The sequence below is a fragment of the Capricornis sumatraensis genome, chromosome 13, assembly GCF_032405125.1.
Source record: "Capricornis sumatraensis isolate serow.1 chromosome 13, serow.2, whole genome shotgun sequence".
NCBI classification, from domain to species: domain Eukaryota; kingdom Metazoa; phylum Chordata; class Mammalia; order Artiodactyla; family Bovidae; genus Capricornis; species Capricornis sumatraensis.
In genome coordinates, this window is record NC_091081.1 from 75,703,745 (window position 1) to 75,724,441 (window position 20,697).

General features: G+C 41.6%; 1 protein-coding gene across 1 annotated transcript in view; it reads left to right on the plus strand.

Annotated features, from left to right (window-relative positions):
• The window catches only part of CCDC170 (coiled-coil domain containing 170), a 65,855-nt gene that overhangs the window by 28,229 nt on the left and 16,929 nt on the right, over positions 1-20,697 (plus strand). The window contains exons 6-7 of the mRNA XM_068984797.1: positions 4,582-4,899; positions 14,994-15,194. Coding sequence (XP_068840898.1) covers positions 4,582-4,899; positions 14,994-15,194 — 519 coding nt within the window. The remainder of the gene's footprint in view (positions 1-4,581; positions 4,900-14,993; positions 15,195-20,697) is intronic.

The following is a 20,697-nucleotide window of genomic DNA, read 5'->3' on the forward strand; positions in this document are numbered from 1 at the left end:
GTGTTTAGTCTGTTCATATTTTCTATTTCTTCCTTAGCCAGTCTGGGAAGATTGTGTGTTTCTAGGAATTTGAGCTGGCCAAGTGGTGCAAGGTGTCCCAGAGCTGGTGTTGGCTCCTTCATGTGGGGGGCCAGGTCCTGATATGGCAGACTCCTGGATTATGGTGGTCTTGGGTCTGGTGTCTGTCTGCTGGTGAGTGGGGCTGGTTCCTGCAGCCAAGTAAGGTCCCAGGGGTCCCAGGGCTAAGTGAGGTGCACTGGTGGGTGGGATGTGGTCCTGGGCACTCTGATGGGTGGGTTAGGGAATCATGGGGTCCTAAGGCAGCCAGCCTACTGGTGGTGCTGTATCCTTCCCCAGCTAGCTACTTGGCCTGAGACATCCCAGTCCTGATGCCAACAGGATAGTGGATGGATCTGCAACCTGGTGCTAGTAAGCTAGAGGGAGGGTTCTAAAATGGTGAGGCATTAAAATATAAATGAACACTAAAATCATATCTGCTCATATTGTAAAAAATTTAAAATGTTCATAAGACTCCGAAGTAAAATTAAGAATCATCTCTCCTTCCACTTCTAGCCACAGTTTACACTGTCATTTTAACTTCTAATATTACCATTAAGACTTTAAAGCAGTACTATACCTGACAACCTGAAATAGTACTTTTTTGGATGTTCTGCTATGAAATAAAATGAATTTAATGCCTCCTACTTTTTTCTCCCCTCATTCATTTTACAGTTTTTATTATATCGTTATATTTACCGTGTCAAGTTATGTAATATTTACATTCTGTTCTGTAAGTCTTCAGTGCTTTGTCTTTAGGTTCATTCAACACGTTTACAATAAATTGAAACAGAGTTAAAAATAACATGGTTATGTAAATATTTTTATTATGGATCTAATCCTAGCATGTGATGTGGAACCCAATCCATTTTGACAATGTCCCCCTTTAAATTTCAGCTGGGAACTGTCCATGGTCCTCCAGGCACAGTCTGACCAGTTCAGGGCAGAATGTTTCGCAGTACCGAAGTGAAGCCTAGGAACACACTGGCCTCGTGGACAGTTTAATTCATTGTTAACTTGAACTGAGTTTGTCAATAATGATAATTTCAAATTTAAACTGAATTCTTGTTATTTTCCAAGGTTGATGATGCCACTGGGACAGTTAAGATTTAGGAAAGGCCTTCCTCATTTTGAAGTAAAATGTTACTCTACAGCTTCTTCTCTAACAGATCATGGAATTACAGGGCCAAAGGATATTGTGCATATTACATTTTTTAGGTGTTTATGCCATAATTATACCTGTTCACACTATCACCAGCAATGCATGAGAGGGCATGTTTGGGGGAATTTCTGAGTTTATTTGTTAGTATTAACTGCAGTAGGTAGAAATAACCAACTAATTTTTAGTTTTATGAAAATTGTCTGGGGTTGGATGAATTAAACTCAAGCCAGAGGTTCTCTACCCTGATGATAATCAGTCATTTTAGTTCTGAGAGGCAGTTTGATCTCATACATATCCAAAGCCATAGGATGGTTAGAAATATCATAATAGGAATTAATATGTTTTAAAAACACAAACCTTTGAATCATTTCATTATTTCATGCATTTAATTGGGATGTTAAAATGAATGCCTTGATCATATGATTTACAAATGTTTTTGCTACAGGTAGTCATGAAAGGATCATTATATATTGGTTGCATTACTAGATCTGAAGCTAAAGATTTGTTACATATAACTAACATACGTAAAATAGATAGCCAGTGGGAATGTGCTGTATGACTCAGGGGACTCAAACTGGGGCTCTGTGACAACCTAGAGGGGTAGGTTGGGGTAGGAGATGGGTGGGAGACTCTGAAAGGAGGGGACATATGTACACCTACAGCTGATTCATGTTGACGTATGGCAGAAACCAACACAATATTGTAAAGCAATTATCCTTCAACCAAAAGTAAATAAATTAAGAAAAAATTTCGTTTAAGTGATTCCCGTCACTATTTCCATAGCGTCTGTCCTCATTTGCCCGTGCAGTTCCCTCTTGGAAGTCTGTCCTGATTTTGCTCTGAGGGAGCTAGTTGTTTCTTGTTCTGTGTGTCAGTGTGGTCTGACAGCATTCCAGGATCCTGGCCGGTGACACCGATGTCACATTACTTCAGAGTATCCTTGAGGTAACCATGCAACCAGACTCCACTCCAGCCGCTGTCTCCTGGTTAAAGCTCCATCAGTAACTGCATTTAAGAGGACATCTGTTTCCAGCCATTCAGCCGTGTGCCCCCTGAATTCTGAAGCACTTAATCAGAGTGCTGGAGGAGGAGGTCCCCGAGGCCTGGTCGCTGGCTCCCAAGTTCCTGCCTTTCATATGAGAAACAGTATATAGTTAACTGGGCTGAAATGTGTCCAGAAAAAAAAAAAAAATCTGAGCCGCTGCCATGTGCCACTATATTCTATGACCATGAAGGAATTTTCTGATTTTTATTAGACATAAGCATTAGTGCTCTGGATTTGTTAAAGAGGATTGTTTTGGCCATGGTCTCTAAGGCAGTGAGACAACAGTCTGATATCAGAGTGGAAAAAATTTCTCATAGTTGAAATATTTTAATTATGTTTATTGGTCTCTCGGTGTAAGCTGCCAATTGATTAGTTTATTCCAAACTGACAGTAAGTCTATAGTACTCAAGTGTCTGATATGTTTTCTGTGAATTTGTAGGAACTTTTGTAAATTCTTGGTTAAAAATATTCTCCATTGGTCATGGAAAGGCTCATCTTTTGCATTAGGGACTTTCTTTCAATGTAAAAGTTGATATATAATTTCCTACTAGGTTTTAGGACTCTGAGGGGATTAGGATTAATTTTCATCACTGTGTCATCAAATTTAGGACCTCAGTTTTCTTTCTTTTTTTTTTTTTAAAAATGTTTATTTGGCTGCACCAAGGCTTAGTTGCAGCATGCGAGATCTTTAGTTGTGGTGTGCAGAATCTGGTTCACTGACCAGGGATTGCACCCTGGCCCTCTGCATTGGGAGTTCGGAGTCTTAGCCACTGGACCACTGAGCAAGTCCCCTGGACTCAGTTTTCTAACCACACATTAGATTGCAATTTCTAAGTTAATACATGATAACAAATTCCAATTTATTGTCACCAATGCTAATGCTAGATTAGAATGTTATTCTAGTTGAACAGATATTCTATTACTATCTGAAAATAAATCTGTAAAGTATTAAAGTATTATAAATTGTTAAAGTATTAAAGTATTGTATTTGCTATAAAGTGTCCTTGACTCATCATACTATTTAATTCGCAGTAGTAATGGGGCTTCGCTGCAAAAAGAACTCGTTTGGAAAGGGAGTGGAGAAATGGAACAGTCACCAGGAGCCAGAAAAGCAAAGCATTTCATGAGCTAATTTCCATAATCTTTTTTGATGTGAATTAATTTAATTTGGAACTTGATGTCAACAAACTTTTTTTTTTTAAGTGAATTTTAAAGTATCCTTTTGATGCCTCTTTGGACCATTCTAGATATAGTAAATAGAAGTAGATACACTGGTAACTTTCTTGGTGCCCTTTATTTTTACAAACCTAAGCATACATATTCTTTAAAGTTATTCTTCTCATCATGGTTCTCTCTCTCCGTTTTTAATCCTCCCACCCCAAAATTGACTACTCCTTCCTATTTCCTTTCTTCAGGGCCTACCAGTATTAGTATTGTCTTTATCAGACAGGGAGATACACAGTCAATGAATACTGGAAGAGAGATCTTACTCTCTTTTATGCAGTGATGTTTTATGATAACTCTACTCTGTTATTTAGCTTCACTCAAATAATTTTTAGTGGCTAATTGGGACTCTGAGAGTTGACTGTGTCCTCAACATCAATTCCCATCAATACCAAGCTTGAAAACACATAGCCCTGTAAACCTATTCTACCTATGGATCGAATCTACTAGTATGTTAGCCAGTGATTTATTTTCATTAAATCTCTCCAGAGGTCCCTATAGAAAAGTCTTATATGTCAGTTTCCTTTTTTTTTCACCCCTAGGCCTGATTTTTTTTCCACTTACTTTTTAAAAAATGTATTTATTGTTAATTGAAGGATAATTGCTTTACAATCTTGTGTTGGTTTCTGCCATACATCAGGATGAATCAGCCATAGGTATACATATGCCCCTTCCCTCTTGAGCCTTCCTCCCACCTTCTACCCCATCTCAGCTTCCTAGGTTGTCACAGGGCCCTGATTTGAGCTCCCTGAGTCATACAGCACATTCCCACTGGCTCTCTATTTTACAATAGTGTGTATGTTTCCATGCTACTCAATTTGTCCCACCTTTTCCTTCCTCAAACTGTCCACAGTCTGGTTCTCTAGCCCTGATTTTATATCCCTTCTCTTTTTCAGACACTTAAATTCACCTAACATAGCTTTATAATTTAATGTCTTTATGAAGAGAGGATAGGGCACTAGAATGAAGAATGGAATGAGCGTTTAACCCTAACTCCTGGAAGTCATCAGTAAGCAAGATAGAGGAGAAGCAAACGCAGCCTCCCCTCATTGGCTACTAATGCTATGGTCTTCACTTTCCGTAATTATTTTAGGACTTGCTTGGTGCCGTGGAGGCCAAAGAAGCTCTTGAAAGGGAAGTTAAGGTCTTCCAAGAAAGGCTGCTTGCTGGTCAGCGGGTCTGGGATGCCTCAAAGCAGGAGCTGAGCGTCTTGAAGAGGAGCTCTTCAGAGCTGGAGAAGAGTTTGGAGGCCAGCCTGGAGGCAACTGCAGCCTCCCAGACCGAGCTCTCCTCATTTAGGGAGAAGATAGCAGCCCTCCTGAGGGGCAGCTGGGGCACACTGAGGCCCTCAGAGGATGCCATTCTGGAGAGGATTCGAGAAATGGGCAGCCAGGAAGAGAGCAGGAAACAGGTGAGTGGGGGTTGGGGGCTTACAAGCTTCTTAAGGACAATCAGCTCCTTCATTTAGCATATTCAGCGAGTGAGTTGTCTGAGTTAGTCAAAGTGTTTCTTCCCCAAGCATTAGTCGCTCAGTCTTGTCTGACTCTTTACAACACTGTGGACCCTAGCCCGCCAGGCTTCTCGGTCCGTGGAATTCTCCAGGCAAGAATACTGGAGTGGATTGCCATTCCCTTCTCCGGTGGACCTTCCTAGCCCAGGGATCAAAGCTGGGTCTCCTGCATTGCAGGCAGATTCTTTATCATCTGAGCCACCAGGGAAGCCCAAGTTAGTTAAAAGCAGCATTTAAATGTGGTTGTACTACCTTCAGGGATTCCCAGGTGGCTCAGTGGTAAAGAATCCTACTTTCAATTATATATTATATTTTTGAAGTCACATCTCACTGTGAATGATGTGGGTTCTGGACGCAGAGCTACCCATGCTGAATCTTGTCTCTACTGCACGCTCACTTGCTCCAGATGTGAGGTTCCTGAGAGGACAGCCTCTGAGATTCTTTTTTTCCCCTGGCCTACTGTAGAGGGACAGTCCAGGGTCCACACCCCTATCTGAAACCCCTGAGATCTGCTGTGGGTTTTTTTCTTTTCTTTTCTTTTTTTTAATTGGAGTGTAATTGCTTTACAGTGTTGTGTTCGTTTCTGCTATATGACTACGTGCATCAGCCATATGTATAGATACATCCCCTCCCTCTTGGACCTCCTTCCCACCTCACCCCCATCCCACCCCTCTATGTCATCAGAGAACCCTTAGCTGAGCTGCCTATGCTATGCAGCAGCTTTCCACTAGCTAGCTATTTTGCACATGATAGTGCGTGTACTGGGAAAGATGGAGGGTAGGAGGAGAAGGGGACATCAGAGGATGAGATGGCTGGATGGCACTACCGACTCAGTGGGTATGAGTTTGAGCAAACTCCGGGAGATAGTGAAGGACAGGTGTGCTGCAGTCCATGGGGTCACAGAGTCAGACACAACTTAGTGACTGAACAACAACAAAGCGTATACATGTCAATGTACTCTCTTGGTTCATCCCCCCCTCCTCTTCTCACCCTGTGCCCACCTGTCCGTTTTCTACATTTGTGTCACTATTCCTGTGCTGCAGACAGCTTCATCTGTACCATTTTTCTGCTGCGGTTTTCGAATTCAGAATTTTTCAGCATTTAGAAAGGTCGTATAGTCCCCAGGAAGGTAGTGGAGAAAGGACCTTGACACGCTGCTCCTCAGTGGGTTCCGGTTAGCATTCCATAATCAACCACGTTCATCTTCTGCAGCGAAAGCTACGAACAGCTCGGCTTCATGGGATCCACCAGGACTGTGAAGAGCCACGGTCACTTCAGATCAGGGTTTGTTGCCAGATCCCGTCAGGTGAAGCTTTGCCAGCCAGTGAGTTTTGGAAAAAAAACCCGTCAGCTTTCAGATCCTTTGGGATTTTGGAATTGCAGATAAGAGTTGCTAGGCTTGCAACTGGATCTGGTTCTTAAGGTTATTGTTTGTTGTAAACCTTAAATTAAAAAAAAAATTGTTATGAAGTCTTTAACGCACTGTCTGGACAATAGCAATGATAAATATTAACTATTGCTGCCCTGGTCCCGCCTCCTCTCTCACCTCCTCTCTCCTTCTCTTCTTTTCCTAATGTACCTGAAACAGTCTTTTAGAGGACCTGTTTAACAAGTGGATTTAAAAATGGTTTACATTACACATATGACTGAAGCTTGCTTAATTTTGTTATCTTATTTCTATTATTAACAGTTCTTCTTTCCCATAAAGCTTTGCTTAGCCATGTCAAGTTCAGCCCAGACTCTATTTAAGTCATCATTAAATCCAGATTTTAAAGTCCTAATTAATGAAGTTTTTAACTAAATAACATCCAAATTCTATGATATTCATGAATATAATCTTTTAATTCCATTAGGAACTATTTCTTCTCTTGAGTTCATTCTTTGATCAAAAGGTGAAAATGAACTTTTTCATCTTTTAACATTCCTCAAAAACTCAGACTTTTCACATTCCTCAAAAACTCAGACTGAACACTAACACACAGCTCAGGGTTACCTTTGTAAATTTCCTTTAACGCTAAGACATTTTAAATTCCCTCTGAAAACTCTGCAAAATTCACTCGTGCTCCAGCAGCAGCCCCAGTGACTCCTTTGTCCAAGTGTAGGATTCTCTTTGTGGATAGAAAATGTTCATCCCATAACATGTGTGGGGCTTCCCTGGTTACTCAGACAGTAAAGAATCCTCCTGCAATGCAGGAGACCCAGGTGCAGTCCCTGGGTCGGGAAGATCCCCTTGAGAAGAAAGTGGCAACCCACTCCAGTATTCTTGCCTGGAGAATACCATGGACAAGAGGAGCCTGGGGGGCTAAAGCCCATGGGGTCACAAAGAGTCGGTCACGACTGAGCGGCTAATTCGCAGGTAACATGTGCGGGTCTCTGAGGGTCACTCAGTCTATCTTAGGATTCAGTACACATACAGGTCCTGGGTTGGAGGAGAAAATTATTTACAGGACTGAGAAAAGCTTCATTAAGTGAGTTACCTTGAATAGTAATAGACGTACTTCAATAGCCAATGGATCTTTGCCATTACATTTTATTGCTTCCCTCTTCTATTTTTCCAAATGTTTTCCTAAAACTATTTTAATTCCAGCATGTGAAACATGGCATAAAGTTGTCAGCATGATGTATATGTTTATTTTCTAAAACAAAATGATGTGAATTGGTTAAGCTGGCTATGCCCTCCCCCTCTCCTCGTAAAAATGAGAATGAGTCAGAGCCTTTTTAGTGCCTTTGTCTGCCATTCCTAGCCTGTAATTTTTTTTCCAATAGCTGCCCTCACTCTTTAAAAGCCTGAAATCAAGCCTGTAGCTGGCAGCTTGTGTGACTCATCTTCAAGTAAAATCAGGAGAAAACGGATTTCATATATTGTCTTAGAACTGTTTCTGAAGAATGGGAGCTTTACAGATTGATGAATCTGCTGTGGAGGGTGCATCCCCTGCCAGCTGTCAGGGATAAACACACAGTCCCCAGCTAAGTAACACCCATGTACCCTGGGCCTGGCAAATCCTCCCCTTCACCGTGACTCCGACTCACTGAACATTGCTTTTCTTGTGTACCTCTTTGCTATTCATTTTCACTCTCCTGGATTTGCAATTCTGGGTAGAACTCAGGACACCACCCAAATGTTTTTCAGTAAGTGGTTTCTACTTGTTCCATGCTCTTCTGATTATAGCAAAACCGAATTTTCTTTTTAAGTACTTTACTATACTTTAGAGCAGGATTTCTCAGCTGTTGACGTTTGGGGCTGGAATATCCTTTGTTGTAAAAGCGGTTCTGTGCATTGTAGGATGTTTAGCAACATCTCCAGCTTCTACTCACTAGATATTCCCCAATTGGTGACCACCAGTGGTGTCTCTGTGCGTGCGCGCTGTCACTTCAGTTGTATCCAACTCTGCAATCCTATGCACTGTAGCTCAACAGGTTCCTCTGTCCATGGGATTCTCCTGATGAGAATATTGGAGTGGGTTGCCATGCCCTCCTCCAGGGGATCTTCCCAGCTCAGGGGTCAAACCCGAGTCTCTTATTAGCAGGTGGCTTCCCTGGTGGCTCAGACAGTAAAGCGTCTGTCTACAATGTGGGAGACCTGGGTTCAATCCCTGGATCGGTAAGATCTGCTGGAGAAGGAAATGGCAATCCACTCCAGTACTCTTGCCTGGAAAATACCATGGTCAGAGGAGCCTGATAGGTTACAGTCCATGGGGTCGCAAAGAGTCGGACATGACTGAGTGACTTCATTTTCACTTTCTTTACCACTAGCACCACCTGGGAAGACCTAGTGATTTCTCTAGTGTTAGTGACTCAATTGTGTCCGACTCTTTGCGACCCCATGGACTGTAGCCCACTAGGCTCATCTGTCCCTGGGATTCTCCAGGCAAGAACACTGGAGTGGGTTGCCATTCCCTTCTCCAGGGGGTCTTCCCGACCCAGGGATCAAACCTAGATCTCCTGCTTTGCAGGCAAATTCTTTATCGTCTGAGCCACCAGGGAAGCCCCGTGGTGTTTCTGGATATTGCCAAATGACCCTGGGAAATGAAACTGCCCCTAGTTGAAAACCTCTCTCTTAGAGGAATGTTCTAATGTGGAGTTCCCAGGAATTCTAAATGAGTATTTCAGTTTATGTAGCCTTGAAATTTCAGCACACTTGTAGCAAGTGTTTTTGAAATAATGATTTCTTGCACAATGACAGGAAACTGTGATATTTTCAGATTTCAAAGTATTGAGGTAAGCATTTGTTTGTTTGTTTTGAACTTTTAGATATTTCCTAGCTGGCTAATTATCTGGCTGAGAATTGACCATGAGTGATTCCCATGTTGCCTCCTTAATTGCAAACAAATTGGTACAGACTCACAAACATTTTTCTCGACAGCTCTTCTGTTCCACTTTAGAGCACATACAAGGCTATATTTCCTCCAGTGGAGTTTTTTCAGTCCAGCGTGAGAGCCCTGGGGACTCGGTTTGATACCATAAACAACCTGAGATATTTTTACAACTCCCCTACTCCCCCTTTCTGATCTCTTAACTCTGCTCTGTTCTTAATCCTCCAATATTCTAAACCAAACATTTACCCAGAAGCTTCAGGTACGCTTGCACTGACATTTCATCATCCAGTATTATGTTACATAGTCACTCCTGGCTCCAGGGGCATCTGGGCAAGTCCAAGGACAGAGGTCTCAGCTGTCCCAGGCTCCGAAGTGTATTAATTTCCTAGAATGACCATGACAAAGTACCACTACCTAAGTGGCTTAGACAACAGAAATTTGTTGTCTCGCAACTCTGGAGGCTTGAAGTCCAAAGTCAAAGTGTTGGTAGGATCGGTGTCTTCTGAGTGCCTAGAGGGAAAATCTGTTTCAAACCTATCACCTAGCTTCTGATAGCCTCAGACACTCTTTGGTTTATGGATCACATTCTGTGTCTTCATATAATTTTCCCTCCACTTGTGTGTGTCTCTTTGTCCAAAATTCCCCTTTTAATAAGGACACCGGTCATATTGGATTAGGACCCACCCTCCTGACCTCATTTTAACTTATCTCTGTAAAGATTCTAATAAGGTCACATTCTGAAGCACCAGGGGACTTCAACACGACTCTTTTGGGGGGACCCAATTCAAACCATAACAGAATTTGACATACACATTGTGGTGTAGGGTCAGCCCAGTCAATAGTGTTGGCCATACATATGACAAGAAGGAAGGATAATTTGATTGGTTTCTGGTAGCTTATTTTATATATTTCTTAAGTGAAAATCTAGCTTGAATAATCAGAGAAGAGTTGTTTCTGTCCAGAAGGCACTGGCCCTTAAGTGACCCAAGTGGCTTTTTCTTCAGCTTAGAGCTCTTGTGCTTCCATTGGATTTAATCTTAGGGCAGAAGTGCCTCTCAGGTGAAATCAACAACTCCTTGTCCTTGGAAAGTAAATTAGTTCTCTTAGGGCATTATGATTTCACTTCCAAAATCCAGGCTGCTTGGTTTTGGAGTATTATAGTTTATTTCAGTGCCTTTTTTTGTTTTTAAAAATTGCAATGTTGTTGTTCAGTCGCTCAGTCATTCAGTCACATCCGACTCTTTGCAACCCCATGGACTGCAGCACGCCAGGCTTCCTTGTCCATCATCTCCCAGAGCTTGCTTAAACTCATGTCCACTGATACGTATTCTTTAGTACAAGCCACCCTCCTTCCCTGCCCATTCCAGGCATCTCTAGTGGTTTGTTTTTTACAGAAATAGAAATTAAGAGTTCAATCAGAACAATCAGTAGGCAACACTTTTTAAAACATTTATATGCTGTGCTGGGTCTTGGTTGCTGCACGAGGCATCTTTAGTTGCAGCATGTGGGATCTAGTTCCCTGACCAGGGATGGAACCTGGGTCCCCTGCATTGGGAGCTCGGAGTCTTAGCTTCTGGACCACCAGGGAAGTCCCACATCTCTAGTGTTGAAATTCCTAGCACGTTTTGTGCCACAGAGTATCAGGGATATGTTAACAGATTATACTAAGAAAAAGAAGAGGGAAAAAAAAAAAGGAAAAAAGTCTTACTGATTCTTTGGATTTGTCTGTGTGAAAAGCACAACACAATTTTGCAGTTTTGATGGGAAACATTCACCTGGTCACTGGCATTTGATGTTTCCAAGAACTGAGTCAGATTGGAATATTAATTTATTTGAATTAAAATATGTAAATTTAACTTTAAAAAGACCTGGTGGTATCATATGCATGGAGATCTAGATAAGCATACGAAGCTAAGTTCTATGGTGCGTAGAATATTGGGAAGTTCATAGCTGTTTGCTCCTCTCTGGACACCAGAATCTTGGCAGGACAGCTGGGGAGATTCTGCCCAGGTCAGCCACACTGGTGTTTATAAAAGTCATACTCTGCTGAATCTATAATTTCCATGGATCACTGTCAGGTCCACACAGGATAAAGATGTAAGAGGGACCCTCTCACCTCCGATTCAACACATTTGTTCCTTATTTGTCTTTCCCAGTAAGATTTCTAGTTGAAAAACAGCTTCTATGATCTGAAAACAGTTTGGGAAATATGTGCATGCATGCTCAGTTGCTTCAGTCGTGTCTGACACTTTGCGACCCTATGGACTGTAGCCCACCAGGTTCCTCTGTGGGATTTTCCAGGCAAGAATACTGGGGTGGGTTGCCATGCTCTCCTTCAGGGAATCTTCCCAACTCAGGGATCGAACCTGCGTCTCCCGTACTGCAGGTGGATTCTTTATCCACTGAACCACCTGGGAAGCCCTGGAGAAACGTGATAGAGGACAATCCCTGAAAAACTTCTCAAACTCCGCATGACACAAGAACAGTATTGGATGAACCCACATCCTGGAGGAGTAATGCTGATGATACAAGTGGGTGCAGTGTGCTGAACTTCAACTGGGAATGAGATACTGTGCTAATCAAAGGGTCATTAATTTAGCTCATTTTCTCATAAGAACAAAGTCTGAGCTTCCGTGAGGTTCATTTCTTGCTTCAGTTAACACACTGGTCAGGGGAAGGGTGAGGACTTGAGATCAGGACTGTCTGACTCCCAAGTTCTAGATCAGGTGTCTGCCTCTTCCTGCAGGGTCACTATCGCTCCCTGAGCCAGTTATTGCACTCCCTCGTTGTCTTGACTGATGTCTATGGAAGACTTGGCTCTCCTCTGGTAAGGTGTACAGCGTGCTGAATGTGGCTAAGCAATCACACAGTTTCCCATCTTTCCAACTGAGATTTTCTGCATTTGTTTTCCCTTTGGCTTCTTTCTCTTTGCCAGGTCAACTATGGGATGGAAGTGTCAAAGAATCTTCAGGTAGAAAGACTTACTTTCGACTTAGAGTCCAATATGAAACCACATTTTCAGTTGCACAGAAACGTGTGTCATCTCTTGTTCAACGTACTATCATTAGAGTTTTGGAGGTTACTTTGTGTATTGTACTTGATGCATTTTTTCTGTTAAGATCAGATCTGCTATTAGTAAGTACTAAGGGCATATTCATTGGAAGGACTGATGCTGAAGCTCCAATATTTTGGCCACCTGATACGAAGAGCCAACTCATTGGAAAAGATCCTGATGCTGGGAAAGATTGAAGGCAAAAGGTGAAGTGGGCAGCAGAGAATGAGATGGTTATATGGCATCACCAACTCAATGGACATGAGTTTGAGCAAACTCTGGGAGATAGCAGAGGACAGAGGAGCCTGGTGTACTGTAGCCCATGGTGTCGCAAAGAGTCGGACATGACTTAGTGCCTGAACAACAACAACAAAGTGTAGAAAATATGAAAGGGGGGTTCTGAGAGCCTCATAGTGTATAATGAAAGTAGGAATTTCCTTCAGAAATGTAATTCTTTGGATATGGTACTAAGCAGCTTGCCATCAAATATCTGATTTCAAGCACCTTCAGGAGTATAGCATTAATTGAATTATAGACATGGGAACTTGAAAGTCTTAGAAGCACAAAATTAGAGCTCAAGTAATTTAACCTTCCTGACTGTAGCACTTCAGTCCACCCCATAATATTCTTAACAAAGGGTTGGCCAAATCCTAGCCATCTCCAGGGACTGGCACTTCACTACCTGACATGAGAAGATGCTTCAAGTATGAGGTAAACACAAAACCTCCAAACTGCTATATGATGTCTCAACTATATTTTAGCAATACATACAAATACATTATTTTAAAAGAGTAATAGTTGTTTCCTCTGGGTGGTGAGATCATAGGAATTAGGTTTTTGCTTATTTACCTATTTGTTTTTGTCTGTAATGCATCTTTTACAACGAGTATGTATTACTTTGAAATTATGGTGACAGGAAAATTCTTTACATAGAAATGGAAGTCTTTGATATATACCTGTTTGTCCTCAACTTGAACTCTGAAAGCAACTCAGAACAAATCCCATTGTTCTTCTGTATCATAGCCTTTTAAAATATTTAAACACGATATTGTAAAGTAATTAGCCTCCAATTAAAATAAATAATTACAAATATTTGAACACAGCTTGAATATCTTCTTGTCTTTAGGTTTGATTGTTTGCAGATAGGTGGATGGGAATTTAAAAAAAAGAAACCATCAAAACCAAATAAACTTATGACCTTAAACTTATTTTTTTAAATTGAATTCAACATTTTCTGAAAATGGGGTTTGGTGGAATCAGTTTGAGTATTCTCTAAGTGTACCTGAGGTGTTTGGTAAATTTAAATTCTTGGTTTAAGGGAAGGTCAGGAAAAGAAGAGAAACTCCTGTTTGGAAGGAAGGAAGGAAGCATTGGGTAAGGTAGGGGTTGGGGGGAGTTCGGGGTCCTTTAATGGAGAAACAGTGACTTTATGCTCTGAAAGAGGAGGTGGTAGTTAAATCCCCCTGCCTCCTTCTGCTCTGCTGTTGACCCTATTCTGACTCACTGTATTAAAGGAATTTTGATCTTTCGAATGCTAACACAATGACATTGCTCCTTAACTGTGCATCACAGACGCAGTACCACTGCAGTTCAGTGCATGAGTAACCAATACTCAATACAAAGTTCTAAGTAAAGCTTGGAAAAATATGTTTCTGCACTTAAATTTCCAAGTACAGCCCAAGGTTATCTATCAACGTTAACTTCCTGTGTAATCTGAATGTGCTATATGTGGCAGAAGAGTTTCTCTAGAAAATGGTTATAGTTTTTCAAAGTACTTTATGTCTGAATTCTTTTTTCCGGTTAAGCTTTTTTCTTTTTTCTTGGAGTATCATTGCATTGCATTGTTGTGTTAGTTTTGCTGTACAGTAAAGTGAAGCAGCTATATGTGTGCATATATCCCCTTTCTCTTGAACCACTCTCATCCCACCCATTTGTTAACAGGTCATCAAAAAGCAGAGTTGAGCTCCCTGTGTTGAACAGCAGCTTCCCACTAGCTGCTGTCTATTTTAGACGTGGTAGTGTATGTCAATCCTAATCTCCCAACTTGTCCCACGCTCTCCTTCCCCTGATGTGACCACAAGTCCCTTCTATACGTTTCCGGCTCTATTCCTGCCCTGCAGATTGGTTCACCTGTACCATTTTCCTAGATTCCACATATATGTGTTAATATACGATATTTGCTTTTCTCTCTTTTCAACTGAACTTTGAAACTCCTAAATTAATAATGGGACTTGCATGGCAGTCCAGTGGTTAAGATTTCAAGCTTCCAATGCAAAGGGTGTGGATTTGTTCCCTGGTCAGGGAACTAAGATCCTATATGCCATGTGGCCAAGGTAGCTTTAGGGGTAAGTAAAGATTTTCCCTCAAGACTTCCCAAAGAACTTGCTTAAGGAATGATGTAAAAATTAAAAATACCAATCAAAAATGTTTTGCTACCTAATGAATGTAGATTTATTTCAAGCAGAGGCAAATACAGCTATCAGTTGCCTATTTTTTAGATTTAATTGTTACAAAGAATCTGAACATTGGAGTTATAAATAGTTGTATCTTTGGGGTTGAGCCCTAGATTTTAACACTTTGTTGCATCTGAAACAAGGCTTATCCTTGTTCTGTGTCTTTGTTTCCAGATGGTCTCCCAGCTTGAAGCCCAAATATCTAAGCTTGTTGAACAGTTGGGAAATGAGTCCCAGTTTCACCAGAAAGCCCTGCAGAGAGCCCAGAAAGCAGAAAACAAGTTGGAGACTCTTCAGGGCCAGCTGACACACCTGGAGGAAGAGCTGGTCTCTGGAGGTGTTCTGCGAGATGATTTGAATTTCGAGAAGCAAAAAGTAATAACATGAGGGCCGGCTCATGGGTGGAAACATCTGTTGCAATATAAGATTTTATGTAAATATTTTGAATTTTACAGTACTTTGGTATCTTGGTGAACTTCTGATTCATGAGTAAATTTCAGGGAACAATGGATATTGTTTTGGGGTTTCTTCCTATTTTTGGAGCTTCCTTGATCAAAATTAATTCACTTAAATTCAACAGGTATTTATTGAATATCTATTATATATGAAACTCTGATGGTTTGGAGGTAAGGTATGAATAACACACAGTTCTTTTCTTCTTGACTTTTCCGTGGGGCATGTGAGATCTTCCCCAACCAGGGATAGAACCTGTGCCTCTTGCATTGGGAGGACAGTTTTAACCACTGGATTGCCAGAAAAGTCCTAACACACAGTTCTTGATTGTAAAAGCTCATAATTCAATAGAGGAGACAGATGTTTACTGTACTATAAGGCTGTAAGTATTATTATAATAGATATATTGACCAATAGAGTGCTTTAGGAGCCCAGTGAAGGGAATGATAAATTCTGGATAAAGTGGGGATTTTACAGGGAAGGAGACAATTAAGTTCATCTTTGAAGGATAAATTGGATGTTAGTAGAAAGAAAGAAGAGAAAGAGAGGAAATAGTGAACAAAAGTCTGGAAGGTTTCAAGTATCTTCACAGGGCACAGAGTGGCTATTCCCATATGGCTGGAACCTGACTTTCTTGGTGACGCTGTGGTGGGAGAGCAGATTGGAATGGCTTGGGTTGTGAAGACTGAGCTCTCTTTTTTCTGCAGACTGTGAAGTGCAATAAGCAATTTTTGAACATCACAGTGTTTTAGAAAGATCATGTTACCGGGTAGCTGAGATTGCAGACTCAGGAGAGACTCAGAAATGATGGGGGTGATAACCCAGAGGGATATAAGGAGAGTAGTGTGAGAAGAGAAGGCATCTATGCTTAGGATTTGACCCTAAGAAGACCACCGGTGATGTCTGAGCAAAAATTTCAGCAGAGTGGTGGAGAACAGAAGTCAGTTTGCATTAGGACGAGGGGAGACTATTATGGGAGAAGCTAGAGACTTAGATGACAATGAAGTCTGGTGACCAAAGAGAAAACAGGCATGAAGCTATGAAAAGCAAGATCAAAGAAAGGTTTTGTTGAACAGAATGGCAAGATACATGTTTGTACCTTATCACGGGCATCTATAGGGATAAACGGTTCATGCATAGGCGCAGGGGGCTTCACCAGTGGCTCAGTGGTAAAGAATCTGCCTGCAATGCAGGAGTTGAAAGAGATGCATGTTCAGTCTCTGCATCAGGAAGATCCCCTGGAGGAGGGCATGGCAACCCACTCCAGTATTCTTACCTGGAGCATCACATGGACAGAGGAGCCTGGTGGGGTATAGTCCATAGGGTCACAAAGAGTCGGACATGACTGAAACAACTTAGCATGCACTCATAGGCGTAGAATTTGGCATGAAAAATACTCTTCAGTTGAACAATCTGTACTCTGGACACTCATGCATTCATTCTCTGCACTTAAAAAAACAAACAAACAACAACAAAAAAAAAACAGAGGAAGCTTCCTGCCTGTACTGAGGGTTGGATATGTAAAGATGCTTAAGAGATGCTGGGGGGATCCCAGTGTCATAGATGAGATGGGCAAATCAGGACACAGTCCAGTTAGTGCTATGAGAAAAGTACACAGTTCAACAGGAATTCAGATAAAGGAGTAATTACTTCTTTCCTATCTCATTGTGTGAGGAAATGAGCCACATTCACCTGGGAGATAACACTGGAGAGTGGCCAGAAAAAAATGAGTAGGAGCTTGTTAGGTAGAAGAGGTGGGGAAGGAATTTGGGGCTGGGGGATGGCAGGAATGATGAAGGACTGGAGGGTGGCAGGGAGACTGGACCGTGGTGCTCAGTGTGCCAGGGCAGGCTGATCTTGTGAGGCTTTATCCCGTGGGTGATGGAAAGCCATAGATGGGTTTTGACTAAAAGAAAGGTTTCTCCGAAGGCAGGGTGGCTCTGAGAGTCTAGAGGCTAAAAGGAGGAGCCCTTTGGGTTCTGGAATAAAACTATTCTTAGAATAGTTTTGATGAGAAGATAATAGGGGTTGGGATCAAGCAGTGAAAGGAACTTCTCAAACAGATGTCTCAAAAAGGTGTGTTGGTTGACATTTTGAGCTTGATAGGAAATCCTGCACCTGAGCCTAATGTGTTAAATTGGAAGGAATCTGATTGCCGGACATCTACACCCATGGGTTCCACCAATACCTTGCACTAAATATTCAAAAGAAAAATGATTCTCCCTTCTCAAATTTGTTCCTCTCCTTCTCAGTGATGATGTAATCTGCCTCCAGTTGCTCAAGCCAGAATCCTGAGGGTCATCCTGAAGGCCTCCCTCTTTTCAGTCTATTCCTAAGCACAGTAAATCCTAAAACATTATATCCACAATAGATCTCAGATATCCCCTCCTCATCTCTAATTTAGAAGCAGTGCTTTACTTTGGAGCATTACGATCATCTGCATGGACTGTGGAAACAAGCTTCTCACTGATTGCCCCACCACTCCCAGCATGGTCTTAATAAAATGCGTGTCTAATCTTATCTTCCTCCATCTGGTCAAGGGCTCTGTATGGGCCTCCCTCAGGATTAGGTCTTGATTCCTTGACCTGGCTAGTTCATCAGTCCAGGCTCTTCTCTCACCTGCAGTCTCTCAGGCCAGTGGTTGCAAAGTCACAAGCCTCGAGGGACCATCAGGGTACTGGTAGGGTGCAATGAGTGGTCAGAGTCCAAACACGTCCACATTCAAATTTGTCCTGCGGTCTAAAATATGAAGGCCCCCTTGGCAACCCAGATTGCACATTGCTGGTCTCTCAGAGAAGTGTTCTCCTCATCTTCTCCTGGAAATAACTGCCCCACTGTCCAATTAGCTGTCCCTTCAGATCCAGTTCCAGAAACCTTTCCTTAGAGGCCTAGTTCTTTGTGCAACATGTACCTGGTTCTGTCATGCACTCACCACCCTTTCTGTATCCATGTTTTAATTCGACTTTTCCAATCCACTCTGAATTTCTTGAGGCCTGGGAAAATCTTTTTTCTGGAGTTTTTCCAGGACTTAGAGCAAGAATCAATAAATATTATTTAAGTAATAGAAGAAGCACATCAAAGGCAAGACTTTAAGGTAGATCAATATGTCTTCCATCCTTCATTATGAAGACACTAATTTGAATAGAGGTTATATCAAAATATAGGCTTTCCTGGTGGCTCATAGGTAAAGAATCTGCCTGCAATACAGGAGGCCTAGGGCCAGGAAGATCCCCTAGAGAAGGGAATAGCTACTCACTCCAGCATTCTTGCCTGGGAAATCCCATGGACAGAAGAGCCTGGCGGGCTCCATGGGATCGCAAAGAGTTGAACATGACTGAGCAACTAACACTTTCACACTTTCATATCAAAATAGCTCTCAGTTATGAAAGTAAGTTGTGTAAACTGATTCTGCCCATGGTGAATCTTCCATAGATAACTGCCTATAAACTAGTAGTAGTAGTATCCTTACTGCCCAATAAGAATAGTAGGCCTGTTGTTGTTCAGTTCCTAAGTCGTGTCCCACTCTTTGTGACCCCATGGACTGCAGCATGCCAGGCTTCCCTGTCCTTCAGTATGTCCCAAAGTTTGCTCAAGCTCTTGTTATTTGAGCTGGTGATACCATCCAACCTTCTTACCCTCTGTCACCCCCTTCTCCTCCTGCCCTCAGTCTTTCCCAGCATCAGAGTCTTTTCCAGTGAGTTGGCTCTTCACATCAGGTGACCAGAGTATTGGAAGTTCAGCTTCAGCATCAGTCCTTCCAGTGAATATTCAGGGTTGATTTCCTTTAGGATTGACTGGTTTGATCTCCTTGCTGTTCAAGGAACTCTCAAGAGTCTTCTCCAGAACAACTCAAAAGCATCAATTTTTTGACACTTAGCCTTCTTTATGGACCAACTCTCACATCCATACATGACTACTGGAAAAACCATAGCTTTGAGTTTATGGACTTTTGTCAGCAAAGTGATATCTCTGCTTTTTAATACACTGTCTAAGTTTGCCATAGCTTTACTTCCAAGGAGCAAATGTCTTCTAATTTCATGGCTGCGGTCACCATCTGCAGTGATTTTGGAGCCCAAGAAAGTAAAATCTGTCCCTTATCTCCACTTTTCCCCATCTATTTGCCATTAAGTGATGGGACTGGATGCCATAATCTTAGTTTTTTTAATGTTGAGTTTTAAGTCAGCTTTCTTTCTCTCTTCTTTCACCCTCATCAAGAGGCTCTTTAGTTCCTCTTTGCTTTCTTCCATTTGGGTGGTATGACCTGCATATATGAGGTTGTTATTTCTCCCAGAAATCTTGATTCCAGCTTGTGCTTCATCCAGCCCAGTATTTTGAATGATGTACTCTGCATAGAAGTTCACTAAACTAGGTGACAATATGCAGCCTTGACATACTCCTTTCCCAGTTTGGAACCAGTCCATTGTTCCGTGTCCTGTTCTAACTATTGCTTCTTGTCCTGAATGCAGGTTTCTCAGGAGACAGGTAAAGTGATCTGGTTTCCCATCTACTTAAGAATTTTCCACAGTTTGTTGTGATTCACACAGCCAAAGGCTTTAGCATAGTAAATGAAGCAGAAGTAGATTTTTTGTTTTGGGAATTCTATTGCTTTTTCTAGGCATGTAAGATTGAAAAGCAAAGGTATACAGAGATTAAATTTAAATACAGGTAATTGAAATTTATGCAGGATAGAATATATTCATGCTAAGTTTTGATTCATTGTGATTTAAATGAACAAAATGTACAGGAATCCTTTCAGCCACTTTAACTTTCTGAGGCTTGGCCAAGATTCTTGAAAAGGCTCTTCCCCTTTGGGGTCTTGGCTCCCTCTTTTCTTAATCCCCTTTGGCCTGATGTAGATCTTTGCATGCTGGGTGGATGGGGCAATAGAAATAGAAAATGAAGCTTTTATACCTTCCCAGAAAAGTTACCAACTCTATTTTATTTAAAATACAAACAATAGCAGTTATTTCACTTTTATTTGCATAGATTAGAAATGAAATAGTCCATTCTGGCAGTGGGGTGGGGGGCTGACAGAGCATTAAGAAGGGACAAACTGATGATGCAGAGACAGAAACAGCCTGTGGTTTTGTCACACAATACGACTGTGATGACTGTGAGTTACATAGGAAAGATGAAGTTTTATGTATGCTTTTCAACAACATTGGAGAATATACACTTACAAATACTTTCATCCTGATGACTGAAATATAGGTAGTTTGGGGCTTTAAGCTGGCATGCTTCAGTCATCAGAAAATGATACTTGTTTCAACATATAATTGCCTAAAAATGCCTGTTGGATGAAGAACTATTGCAATGAGAAGAAATTTCAAAGATAGAACCCAGATCATGAAATTATGTTACAGAAAGCTCATTGGTTGATTTATTCATCTGTCAAGAACTCCGTAAGCATTTCATGTCTGATGTG